Raw genomic sequence first — 13157 nt, forward strand, 5'->3', positions numbered from 1 at the left:
AGACTAGGAATAACAGTTGTTATAAAAAAATTTTTTTATTTCTATCTACAGGTAACTTTGTGTATTGTGGCGATGAGGACGGGATGAGAAGCTTGTACCTACCTAAGGGTTTTTACGAGCTGAATATCACTGCTAAGAATAAGGCCAAACAGACAATCATCAATACAGTATCAATTGATGTTAGTTCATAAAGATATGATTTTTCAGACATATTACTCTGTTCTCTGACAATTTAAATACATTGTACAGTTAGCATTAGAATTATTGGAACCCATATATTTTTATATGGCAATGATTTGTTTACCACAAAATAAAGTCACTTATCTGTATAGCATTTTAACAATAACTAATGTCTCAGTCAAAAAGCTAAAACTCTCTAGTATGATATGGTCACCTCAACCATCTGACCTAAATCCCACAGAAAACCTCTGGGTTTAACTAAAGAAAAATCCACAAATGAGAATTAAGAACAATAAGAGAATGTAAAATTCATTGCTTTGTATTCTCCAATCTTTTCAAGCATAACAGGAAAAGACACGTCTTTTTATATATTGGATTTTTTAAGTTATTTTAAGTAATTATTATCTTATAGATATTATATTCTCAAATTGCCAATTTGACCACATTTAACCTCTTTTTTTTTCTTTGCCAAAGGTACCAATAATTCTGCAGCTGACTGTATATAGTATTAACATATTTGGAGATTTGATATGGGTTCACTTCCATTCTATCCTAGGTTACAGACATCGTCGTCACCTCTATCCTAAGTCTACAACCAATCGTACAAGCTAATGTGTCAGCCACTGTGTTAGCACAGTTGTTTCAAGGTATTACTGATTATATAAACAAACAGATATACGTGGAACCAGCTGTAAAGGCACAGGTAAAGTTATTTTACCTTATTATTACCTGTTACATTTTTATTACCTATTACCTTATTTAGTTTAAAAAACTGCATTTCTGACCATTTTACTATAGGTGGTGAAGAAAATACCACAGCCCTAATTAGAATAAATGAATCATTACAGAATACAGTTAATAGTTATGTCAAAAGTGTACAGTGTTGTGAAAAGTTTTTTGCATATTTGTCACAGTTATATTTTTCAGATCATCAAACTACTTTTAATATTAGACAAAGACCACCCAATAACACGCAAAACAGTTTATAAAAATAAAGATTTATTTATTCATTTATTGAAGGAAAAATGCTCTTCAGCCCTAAGTGCAAAAATACATTAGCCAATACTGCAAATTAGGTCTGTTTCAAACTGGTATGTAAAAAAAAACACAGTTAAACAGAATTGTTGTTAAAGACAAGTGTATCATAAGATTGAAAATTGAAATTGAAACTGCAGCTATAAAATTGCAGAACTAGTCTGTCTTATATACAGTGTATCACAAAAGTGAGTACACCCCTCACATTTCTGCAAATATTTCATTATATCTTTTCATGGGACAACACTATAGACATGAAACTTGGATATAACTTAGAGTAGTCAGTGTACAACTTGTATAGCAGTGTAGATTTACTGTCGTCTGAAAATAACTCAACACACAGCCATTAATGTCTAAATGGCTGGCAACATAAGTGAGTACACCCCACAGTGAACATGTCCAAATTGTGCTCAAAGTGTCAATATTTTGTGTGACCACTATTATTATCCAGCACTGCCTTAACCCTCCTGGGCATGGAATTCACCAGAGCTGCACAGGTTGCTACTGGAATCCTCTTCCACTCCTCCATGATGACATCACGGAGCTGGTGGATGTTAGACACCTTGAACTCCTCCACCTTCCACTTGAGAATGCACCACAGGTGCTCAATTGGGTTTAGTCCATCACCTTTACCTTCAGCTTCCTCAGCAAGGCAGTTGTCATCTTGGAGGTTGTGTTTGGGGTCGTTATCCTGTTGGAAAACTGCCATGAGGCCCAGTTTTCGAAGGGAGGGGATCATGCTCTGTTTCAGAATGTCACAGTACATGTTGGAATTCATGTTTCCCTCAATGAACTGCAGCTCCCCAGTGCCAGCAACACTCATGCAGCCCAAGACCATGATGCTACCACCACCATGCTTGACTGTAGGCAAGATACAGTTGTCTTGGTACTTCTCACCAGGACGCCGCCACACATGCTGGACACCATCTGAGCCAAACAAGTTTATCTTGGTCTCGTCAGACCACAGGGCATTCCAGTAATCCATGTTCTTGGACTGCTTGTCTTCAGCAAACTGTTTGCGGGCTTTCTTGTGCGTCAGCTTCCTTCTGGGATGACGACCATGCAGACCGAGTTGATGCAGTGTGCGGCGTATGGTCTGAGCACTGACAGGCTGACCTCCCACGTCTTCAACTTCTGCAGCAATGCTGGCAGCACTCATGTGTCTATTTTTTAAAGCCAACCTCTGGATATGACGCCGAACACGTGGACTCAACTTCTTTGGTCGACCCTGGCGAAGCCTGTTCCGAGTGGAACCTGTCCTGGAAAACCGCTGTATGACCTTGGCCACCATGCTGTAGCTCAGTTTCAGGGTGTTAGCAATCTTCTTATAGCCCAGGCCATCTTTGTGGAGAGCAACAATTCTATTTCTCACATCCTCAGAGAGTTCTTTGCCATGAGGTGCCATGTTGAATATCCAGTGGCCAGTATGAGAGAATTGTACCCAAAACACCAAATTTAACAGCCCTGCTCCCCATTTACACCTGGGACCTTGACACATGACACCAGGGAGGGACAACGACACATTTGGGCACAATTTGGACATGTTCACTGTGGGGTGTACTCACTTATGTTGCCAGCTATTTAGACATTAATGGCTGTGTGTTGAGTTATTTTCAGAAGACAGTAAATCTACACTGCTATACAAGTTGTACACTGACTACTCTAAGTTATATCCAAGTTTTATTTCTATAGTGTTGTCCCATGAAAAGATATAATGAAATATTTGCAGAAATGTGAGGGGTGTACTCACTTTTGTGATACACTGTATATATACACCGATCAACATTAAAACCACTTCCCAGTTTCTACACTCACTGTCCATTTTATCAGCTAAACTTACCATATATGAGCACTTTGTAGTTCTACAATTACTGACTGTAGTCCATCTGTTTCTCTGCATGCTTTGTTAGCCCCCTTTCCTGCTGTTCTTTAATGGCCAGGACCCCTACATGACCACCACAGAGCAGGTATTATTTGGGTGGTGGATCATTCTCAGCACTGCAGTGACACTGACATGGTGCTAGTGTGTTAGTGTGTGTTGTGCTGGTATGAGTGGATAAGACACAGCAGCGCTGATGGAGTTTCACTGCTGGACTGAGAATAGTCCACCAACCAAAAATATCCAGCCAACAGCGCCCTGTAGACAGCATCCTGTGACGACTGATGAAGATCTCAAAGATGACAAACTCAAACAGCAGCAATAGATGAGCGATCGTCTCTGACTTTACATCTACAAGGTGAACCGACTAGGTAGGAGTGTCTAATAGAGTGGACAGTGAGTGGACACAGTATTTAAAAACTCCAGCAGCGCTGCTGTGTCTGATCCACTCATACCAGCACAACACACACTAACACACCACCACCATGTCATTGTCACTGCAGTGCTGAGAATGATCCATGACCTAAATAATACCTGCTCTGTGGTGGTCATGTGGGGGTCCTGACCATTAAAGAACAGGGTGAAAGCAGGCTAAAAAAACATGCAGAGAAACAGATGGACTACAGTCAGTAATTGTAGAACTACAAAATGCTTCTATATGGTAAGTGGAGATGATGAAATGGACAGTGCGTGTAGAAACAAGGAGGTGGTTTTAATGTTATGGCTGATCTGTATATATATATATATATATATATATATATATATATATATATATATATATATATATATATATATATATAGGTAGCTTATGATTATATGGTTATAGGGAAAATATTACTCCCTTTTCATCCCTTATCATATGCATCATTAAAACAGTTTATTATGTTTATTATTTAAAATGCAACTTCAAATGGTAAATGCATTTTAGGGACATGAAGTCACTCTGGTTTAGAAGTATTTTCAAACTTTGTCTTAAATTCTTATGGTAACAATTTCATGGTTTTTTTTCTTTCTAAAGCTGGTAGAGGATATGGTGACAAATTTGTGTACTACATTGACAAATGGATCATCACTTTCTTATGTTGATGAGGTAGAACTAATTTCTCAATCCACCTTAAGCATTATCATCATGAATAACACGCTGACACCTAATGCTTTGGTATGGAAGACTTATATGAAGTACATTTAACAACAAATATTGGTCAGTGATTGATTTTTATTCCATCTAACAAGGACTTTTCTATCCACAGGAAGGTACAATGTGCATTTTACAGAAGGTTAGCAATTCCCAAACGTCCATGTCGCCAGATGCACAAAATATTACTCAAACAATGCTAAAAACAGCTGAGCCCATTGTTAATTCAATCAATGCCCTTCTCAGAGGTTATTTCAACACAGACCAACAGGTACTTGACAATAAGTAACAATCACCTCTACTACTAGCCATAAAATATTCCTCAGCACCATGGAGGCTCTCTCTAATGCTTTTTGTCTTTCAGCGCAATGTATTTGATAGTATACTCACCGTTCTTGACAATGTACATAGTTCCCTGCTAAAATATAAAACACCAGGCGGGGAGCCAGCAATAATTAATACTCCCCTGATTAATGTCTATGCCAACAGGTAAGATGTGCCAGCTATGTCCGTCATGTTGAGTGAGGCAATACAGAAAATCATATGAATACAGGTCAAGGGTCAAAAATTGAAATGTGATATAGGTGGCTATGGCATGGTTGTTGTTTGCTGGGTGGTTTGGCTATGTCAGAAAATGCTGATCTACTGAAATTATTACTCACAGCGTTCAACAGTTTACAAAAATGGTGCAAAATACAAAACATTTAGGTTATATATATATATATATATATATACTGATCAGCCATAACATTAAAACCTCCTCCTTGTTTCTACACTCACTGTCCATTTTATCAGCTTACCATATAGAAGCACTTTGTAGTTCTACAATTACTGACTGTAGTCCATCTGTTTCTCTACATACCTTTTTAGCCTGCTTTCACCCTGTTCTTCAATGCTCAGGACCACCACAGAGCAGGTATTATTTAGGTGGTGGATCATTCTCAGCACTGCAGTGACACTGACATGGTGGTGGAGTGTGAGTGTGTGTTGTGCTGGTATGAGTGGATCAGACACAGCAGCGCTGCTGGAGTTTTTAAATACCGTGTCCACTCACTGTCCACTCTATTAGACACTCCTACCTAGTTGGTCCACCTTGTAGATGTAAAGTCAGAGACGATCGCTCATCTATTGCTGCTGTTCGAGTTGGTCATCTTCTAGACCTTCATCAGTGGTTACAGGACGCTGCCCACGGGGCGCTGTTTGCTGAATATTTTAGGTTGGTGGACTATTCTTAGTCCAGCAGTGACAGTGAGGTGTTTGAAAACTCCAGCAGCGCTGCTGTGTCTGATCCACTCATACCAGCACAACACACACTAACACACCACCACCATGTCAGTGTCACTTCAGTGCTGAGAATGATCCACCACCTACGTAATACCTACTCTGTGGGGGTCCTGACAACTGAAGAACAGCATGAAAGCAGGCTAAAAAGGTATGTAGAGAAAGAGATGGACTACAGTCAGTAATTGTAGAACCACAAAGTGCTCCTATATGGTAAATGGAGCTAATAAAATTGACAGTGCGTGTAGAAAAAAGGAGGTGGTTTTAATGTTATGGCTGATCGGTGTGTGTGTGTGTGTGTGTGTGTATATATATATATATATATATATATATATATATATATATATATATATATATATGTATGGAGTTTAAAGATTTTTAAAGATACATAATTCAGTGATTCAATTATTTTATGTAAGCAGATATAATCATGTTATGACAGGCTAATGACAGGGCACACAGCTGGTAAAGTCATTCAATAGGAGTTTTTATTTGTATGCTCCAGTCTTTTGTAGTACTATAGTGCAGATGGTGAGCAAACTTACCCTGGAATACTGGGTAAACATGTACCCAATGTAAATGGTGTATGTTGGCTTTCTCTAAAGCCTGTCGTTTGTTTTACTTTGTTTTCTCTTTCTAGGCTGCTACCAGCTCATTTTAAAGATACTTATGAAGTCAAAATTGACAATGAATCTGCTGGATTTGTGCTTCCCACTGTGTTTTCTAAGCTACTTCCGGCACAAGTGGATGTGCGAGTAAGTTTTCATTTTTGAGCATGGAAACCTTTATGAAGTTGACTTTTCATGGGTTTATTGTGAGCTGTCTGAAAGTACAATGGGTCTATATTAGCATTGGTTAAGTGTAAGGTAGGGTAGAAAATGTAAAAAGAAAGAAATCTGTCAATGAACATTTAGCAGTCTACACATAATCACTCATATTGACAATGTGAAGTCATGTTACAATTAGGGATGTAACGATACACTCTACCCACGATGCGAGGCGATTTTTTAAACAAAATTAAATTAAAGACAAATTATGACAAAGTTTCCTTTTATTATTTCTCTTTAAAAAATAAAATAAAATACTGTATTTGTGCTTATCTTTTATTTATCTAAATGAATGCCCTTTTATTTCTGAGGTAGGTACAAACCAATGCTGCACCCTTTTTGTGTAAAACTGAAATGAAATTTTAAAACAAATCCCATATTATATAAATAAATGAATAATACAAATAAAGAAAGTATCCTCACTTAAATAAATCTGCCTGGAAAATTCCGAACCTGGCAACCCTGTAGTGACATCAACCAGGTGAGGTGAATAGCGCCAGTGCCCTCTGCTGTTTAAAATGAATATCGATTCATTATACATATAAACCGATTTGAATTGTTACACATGTGAATCGATTTTTAACTGTCTTGTGGTGCATCGTTACATCCCTAGTTACAATTAATTCAAATTCAAAAACTATCGTCTCTTTTTTGCAAAATTATTCAGATCCTTTTTATTGGAGCTCCGAATTGTGAGCTGGTGCATCCTGTGTACTTTAATTACACTTTACATGTGTCTAGAACTCGTTAAGAGTCCCCCTGTTGCAATTTGAACTCAGTCTGCATAGTTCGTTAAGACACACTTTTGGCTCTGTAAGGGCCCACAATCTATTCCACATTGCCAGGACAAAAACCAAGAGGAACTGTCTTTGGATCTCTGCATTCAAATTATGGCACAGTATAAATCAGTGCAAGGATATAAAAAAATATCTAAGGTTTAGAATGTTTCCAGGACCATAGCAGAAGTGAAAGAAGCCTGATTCAGCCATGATCCTTCCTAGAGTTGGCTTTCTGTCCATATTGGGCATCTAGTAAGGAAGGGTCTTGGTCAGGGAAGTAAGAAAAACCCAATGGTCACTCTGAAAGTGCTCCAAAAGCCCTGTGCAGAGATGGAAGAACCTGTTGAATGTACAACACTCTCTGCAGCACTTCATTAGTCAGGACGTTATGTTAGAGTGGCAGGATGGGAGCCAGTGTTGAGTAAAAGACATATTGCAGCCTGCATTGAGTTTAGCAACAAGATGAAAATGATTTTTTTGGTCTTATGAGACAAAAAATGTAAAAGGACAAGATCACAATGTCTGGCAAAGAGAAGCAATTGCTCAGTTTATCTGAACCCCTTTTTTTTTTTCTTTTTTTTTTTTTACAGATGCTGAGTCTTAAGGTAAATCCTTACGAATGGAGCGAAGGGGAGGAAATAAGTTCAGTAGTTGGGGGTCTCTCTCTCACCAATTTGAATGGATCAGTCATCCCAGTAAAAAACCTTAATGAAGAAATTGAGGTAAAACATCTAATGTCCAAATATTGCATTAAAAAAAATAATAATAACATTTTGTTTAATCATATTAGTGATTCATTTTCATATTTACATTTGCAATTCAGTTATTTATTTATTTATTAGGATTTTAACATCATGTTTTACACACTGGTTACATTCATGACAGAACAGGTTACTCATTACACAAGATTCATGAGTTCACAAGTTTAATGTCATGGACATACACATACACCAAGGACTTGCACGTCTTTGGACTGTGGGAGGAAACCGGAGCTCCCGGAGGAAACCCACACGGAGAGAACAATGCAAACTCTGCACAGAAAGGACCCGAACCGCCCCGCCTGGGGATCGAACCCAGGACCTTCTTGCTGTGAGGCGACAGTGCTACCCACCAAGCCACCGTGCCACCTTCAATGCAACTAAAACGACAAAAATGATCGAAAAATTTATTTTGAGAGGCATTGATTTTTTTTACTTAGACTCTGAAAAGAAATGATCAAAATATACCTTTGCTTGTTTCCATGATGTCACCCCTTTTTAATAAGCGTCTTTTGAAAGACATTTGAAAAAATAAGATTAATATATTAATGTATTATAAGTACATTCATTTGAACATATTAATATGAATGTACACTGATCAGCCATAACATTAAAACCACCTTCTTGTTTCTACACTCACTGTCCATTTTATCAGCTCCACTTACCATTTACAAGCACTTTGTAGTTCTACAATTACTGACTGTAGTTCATTTGTTTCTCTACATACTTTTTTAGCCTGCATTCACCCTGTTCTTCAATGGTCAGGACCCCCACAGAACCACCACAGAGCAGGTATTATTTAGGTGGTGGATAATTATCAGCACTGCAGTGACACTGACATGGTGGTGGTGTGTTAGTGTGTGTTGTGCTGGGATGAGTAGATCAGACACAGCAGCGCTGCTGGAGTTTTTAAATACTGTGTCCACTCACTGTCCACTCAATTAGACACTCGTACCTAGTTGGTCCACCTTGTAGATGTAAAGTCAGAGATGATCACTCATCTATTGCTGCTGTTTGAGTTGGTCATCTTCTAGACCTTCATCAGTGGTCACAGGACGCTGCCCATGGGGCACTGTTGGCTGGATATTTTTGGTTGGTGGACTATTCTCAGTCCAGCAGTGACAGTGAGGTGTTTAAAAACTCCATCAGCATTGCTGTGTCTTATCCAGTCATACCAGCACAACACACACTAACACACCACCACCATGTCAGTGTCACTGCAGTGCTGAGAATGATCCACCACCTAAATAATACCTGCTCTGTAGTAGTCTTGTGGGGGTCCTGGCCATTGAAGAACAGCATGAAAGGGAGCTAACAAAGCATGCAGATAAACAGATGGACTACAGTCAGTAATTGTAGAACTACAAAGTGCTCCTATATGGTAAGTGGAGCTGAAAAAATGGACAGTAAGTGTAGAAACAAGGAGGTGGTTTTAATGTTATGGCTGGTCGGTGTATATTCAATGTATTATCATAAATAAATACTCAATATTTTAATATGAATGTATACACACATTTATGGACCACAACATCAGCAGCTAGCAATGGTACATTTGAGTGCTAAATAAATAACTTAATTCAATTAATTTTGAAGCGGAATAAAAATGTGTCATACTTCTAATCCAGCAACAAAGCTTTTAGTCACATCATGTTTTGCCTCTTTTCAGATTCTCTTACCTAGACTAAATGGTGAGAATATAAGCAGTACGTTTCTGGACCTAAGAAACTACAGTACTATGGCCATCAACGTGTCTAATCCCGGCACATCTCTAGTGTTGAAATTGGAGCCCTTATACAAGACAGACCTGGTGTTACTTCTGGGCTTTGAATACCACCCAAACGACACCAAATACCTAGTCAAAACAAAGATGCCCCAATCAGGAAGCACTGAAGGTAATTCCTCTTATAAAGCAGGACATTATAAAAATGTGAAATTGGAACTATTGTGTATGTTTATCTTTATTGTTTCCACAGAGGAGAGGTACACATGGGTGGTAGGCTCCAACTATATATCAAAAGAAGGGGTTTACTATCTTCTGGTAAGACCTGTAGTCCCACCAGGTATAAACTCCACAAATGCTTCAGTTTCGGTCACGTCTGTTGCAGTCAACTGCAAGTTTTGGCGTGATAAAAAAGCCAACTGGAGTAACTCTGGCTGTAGGGTGAGTAATGTCATGAGTGCTATTTTACTTTTAAATGCTTTTATGTTACAACTTCAGTCAAATGAATATTTTTATCACAATTGCAGAGGTCAATCCAATTAATACTTTTTGGTGTTCATTTTCAGGTCGGCCCCCGCAGCACACCACAGGTCACTCAGTGCCTGTGCACCCATCTGACATTTTTCGGAAGCTCTTTCTTTGTCATGCCCAACACTGTGGATGTGTCTCGCACTGCTGAGCTTTTTTCTACATTTTCCAACAATCCTGTAGTGGTGTGTTTTGTTGGTGCTATTATCCTGGTGTACATTTTAGCAGTGATATGGGCACGCAGGAAAGATCTCCAGGATAAAATCAAGGTGGGTCCCAGCAATATAACATCAAAAATGTCATTCCTCTACATATCAGTGTAGGCAAGAATGTAACATTTGAGACTAAGACGAGACAAAAACCCAACACACCGTAGACCAAGTCATGATAAAAGCTTTTAATGGTCAACATAAAGACCATGCCAAGGTTCATTTACAAGCAGCTACTATCAGAATATGAGACTTGTAAAATATATTTTTAACTAGGTAAGTAACTAAGTAATCAGGTTCAAGTGACATCACTTTTAAAATCACTTCTCAGTCAATTAGGCATTAATTACTAGCAAGAACTTGGCACAGGGGTCACTGCTCCTGACAGCTTGTGTCAGAACAGGAAAACATGTTGCTATATTTTTATATTGCTTTATATCTACCTATACAGCTTTTATAATACAATACTACAATTTTTATGTTTAATAACACAATCTTAATATGCCGAACTACACTGATCAGCCATAACATTAAAACCACCTCCTTGTTTCTACACTCACTGTTCATTTTATCAGCTCCACTTACAATATAGAAGAACTTTATAGTTCTACATATACTGACTGTAGTCCATCTGTTTCTCTAAAAACTGTTTTTAGCCTGCTTTCACCCTGTTCATTAAGGGTCAGGACCCCCACAGGGCCACCACAGAGCAGGTATTGTTTAGGTGGTGAATCATTCTCAGCACTGCAGTGACAATGAGATGGTGGTGTTAGTGTGTGTTGTGCTGGTATGAGTGGATTAGACACAGCAGTGCTACTGGAGTTTTTTAATACCATGTTATTAGACACTCCTACCTAGTTGGTCCACCTTGTAGATGTAAAATCAGAGACGATCGCTCATCTATTGCTGCTGTTTGAGTTGGTCATCTTATAGACCTTTATCAGTGGACACAGGACGCTGCCTACGGGGCGCTGTTAGCTGGATATATTTTAGGTTGGCGGACAATTCTCAGTCCAGCAGTGACAGTGAGGTGTTTGAAAACTCCAGCAACTTTGCTGTGTCTGATCCACTCATACCAGCACAACACACACTAACACACCACCACCATGTCAGTGTCACTTCAGTGCTGAGAATGATCCACCACTCAAATAAAACCTACTCTGTGGTGGTCCTTGGGGGTCCTGACCATTGAAGAACAGCATGAAAGGGGGCTACAGTTAGAAATTGTAGAACTACAAAGTGCTTCTATATGGTAAGTGGAGCTGATAAAATGGACAATGTGTGTAGAAACAAGGAGGTGGTTTTAATGTTATGACTGATCGGTGTATATTTACCATCAATCATACCATGTATTAATTTTGTTTTGTCATTATGTTGAAGGTAAAAGTCACAGTACTAGAAGATAATGATCCGTTGGCCGAATATCGCTACTTAGTCGCCGTCGCCACTGGGTATCGACGTGGAGCTGCCACCACATCTAACGTCAGTATTCTTAACAATGTTTTAATTAACACTGAAGTTCTGCCATTGGATAATTGCCTTGTAAATGATTGTGGTCGTCCTTTCGCAACTGCAGGTGACGCTAATGCTAAAAGGCACAGTTTGGGAGAGTAAGCCCCATCATCTGACTGATCCTGAAAAGAAAGTGTTCACTAGGGGAGGGGTAGATCTGTTCCTGCTTACCACTCCTTTTTCTGTTGGAGAAGTGGAGGGTGTGAGGCTGTGGCATGATAACTCTGGTGAATACCCAGACTGGTAAGATTAACTGATCATTTATCTTGGTTAGAACATTCTAAGAGTTCACAATCAATCCAAAATGATATATTTGTTGTTTTGGCTAAAACATGCAGGAATTAAGTTAATAGGTCGATTTAATAAGATTCTGTTGTATAGTATGTTGAGAACTGACCATGAGCTTGTTGGAACCATGGTCATTAATAGAGTGTTTGGCCTCCACTTTCTCCCTTTGCAGCTAGAACAGCCTCTATCTTCCTAAAAAGCTTTCCACAAGGTGTTAGAATGCCTTGGGGATTTGTTCCCATTTAGTCAAAACAATAGCATTGGTGAGGTCAGGCATTAAGTCCAACGTCCAATACATCCCAAAGTTAAGTGGGATTAAGTTCAGGGTCTGTGCAGGCCAGTAGAGTTCCTTTTTAACAAACCTGTGAAAAGGTGTCTGTAGGATTTTGCTTTTGTGCACAGGGACACTGTCACAGTCATACTGGAACAGAAAAGGGACATTATTTATTTTACATTTACATTTTCGGCATTTAGCAGACGCTTTTATCCAAAGCGACTTTGGATAAATAATTACCAATAATAAATAATTACCAATAATTTCCTTTGGGATAATTAAAGTATCTATCTATCTATCTATCTATCTATCTATCTATCTATCTATCTATCTATCTATCTATCTATCTATCTATCTATCTATCTATCTATCTATCTATCTATCTATCTATCTATCTATCTATCTATCTATCTATCAGTACTGTGACATTATACTGTCTAAGCAATTGAGGGTTAAGGGCCTTGCTCAAGGGCCCAACAGTGGCAACCTGGCAGTGGTGGGGCTTGGTTACTAGTCCAGTACCTTAACCACTAGGCTACACCTGCCCTATTTTATATACTTAATTTTTTTCACCAATGTGGCTAAAACACCTGAATTTAATAATTAGTATGAACATACATGTGGACATGTGGTGTATTTTATCTCCAAATAGAAGCAACATGGAAAAGTGGTTGATCTACTCAGAAGTGGTCAGCCCATCAAAATATCTCCAAGGTCTTATCATGAGATTAGCTTGAGATTAAGGGTTAGAA

The 13157-nt window shown here is 38.6% G+C and overlaps 1 protein-coding gene across 1 annotated transcript in view; it reads left to right on the forward strand.

Moving 5' to 3' along the window:
* pkd1l2b (polycystic kidney disease 1 like 2b) overlaps positions 1 to 13157 on the forward strand; it is a 51838-nt gene that overhangs the window by 26690 nt on the left and 11991 nt on the right. The window contains exons 5-14 of the mRNA XM_063013398.1: positions 52 to 167; positions 737 to 883; positions 4594 to 4718; positions 6151 to 6265; positions 7707 to 7838; positions 9541 to 9766; positions 9848 to 10035; positions 10161 to 10391; positions 11712 to 11813; positions 11908 to 12086. Coding sequence (XP_062869468.1) covers positions 52 to 167; positions 737 to 883; positions 4594 to 4718; positions 6151 to 6265; positions 7707 to 7838; positions 9541 to 9766; positions 9848 to 10035; positions 10161 to 10391; positions 11712 to 11813; positions 11908 to 12086 — 1561 coding nt within the window. The remainder of the gene's footprint in view (positions 1 to 51; positions 168 to 736; positions 884 to 4593; positions 4719 to 6150; positions 6266 to 7706; positions 7839 to 9540; positions 9767 to 9847; positions 10036 to 10160; positions 10392 to 11711; positions 11814 to 11907; positions 12087 to 13157) is intronic.

This window comes from Trichomycterus rosablanca, chromosome 17, assembly GCF_030014385.1.
Source record: "Trichomycterus rosablanca isolate fTriRos1 chromosome 17, fTriRos1.hap1, whole genome shotgun sequence".
NCBI lineage: Eukaryota > Metazoa > Chordata > Actinopteri > Siluriformes > Trichomycteridae > Trichomycterus > Trichomycterus rosablanca.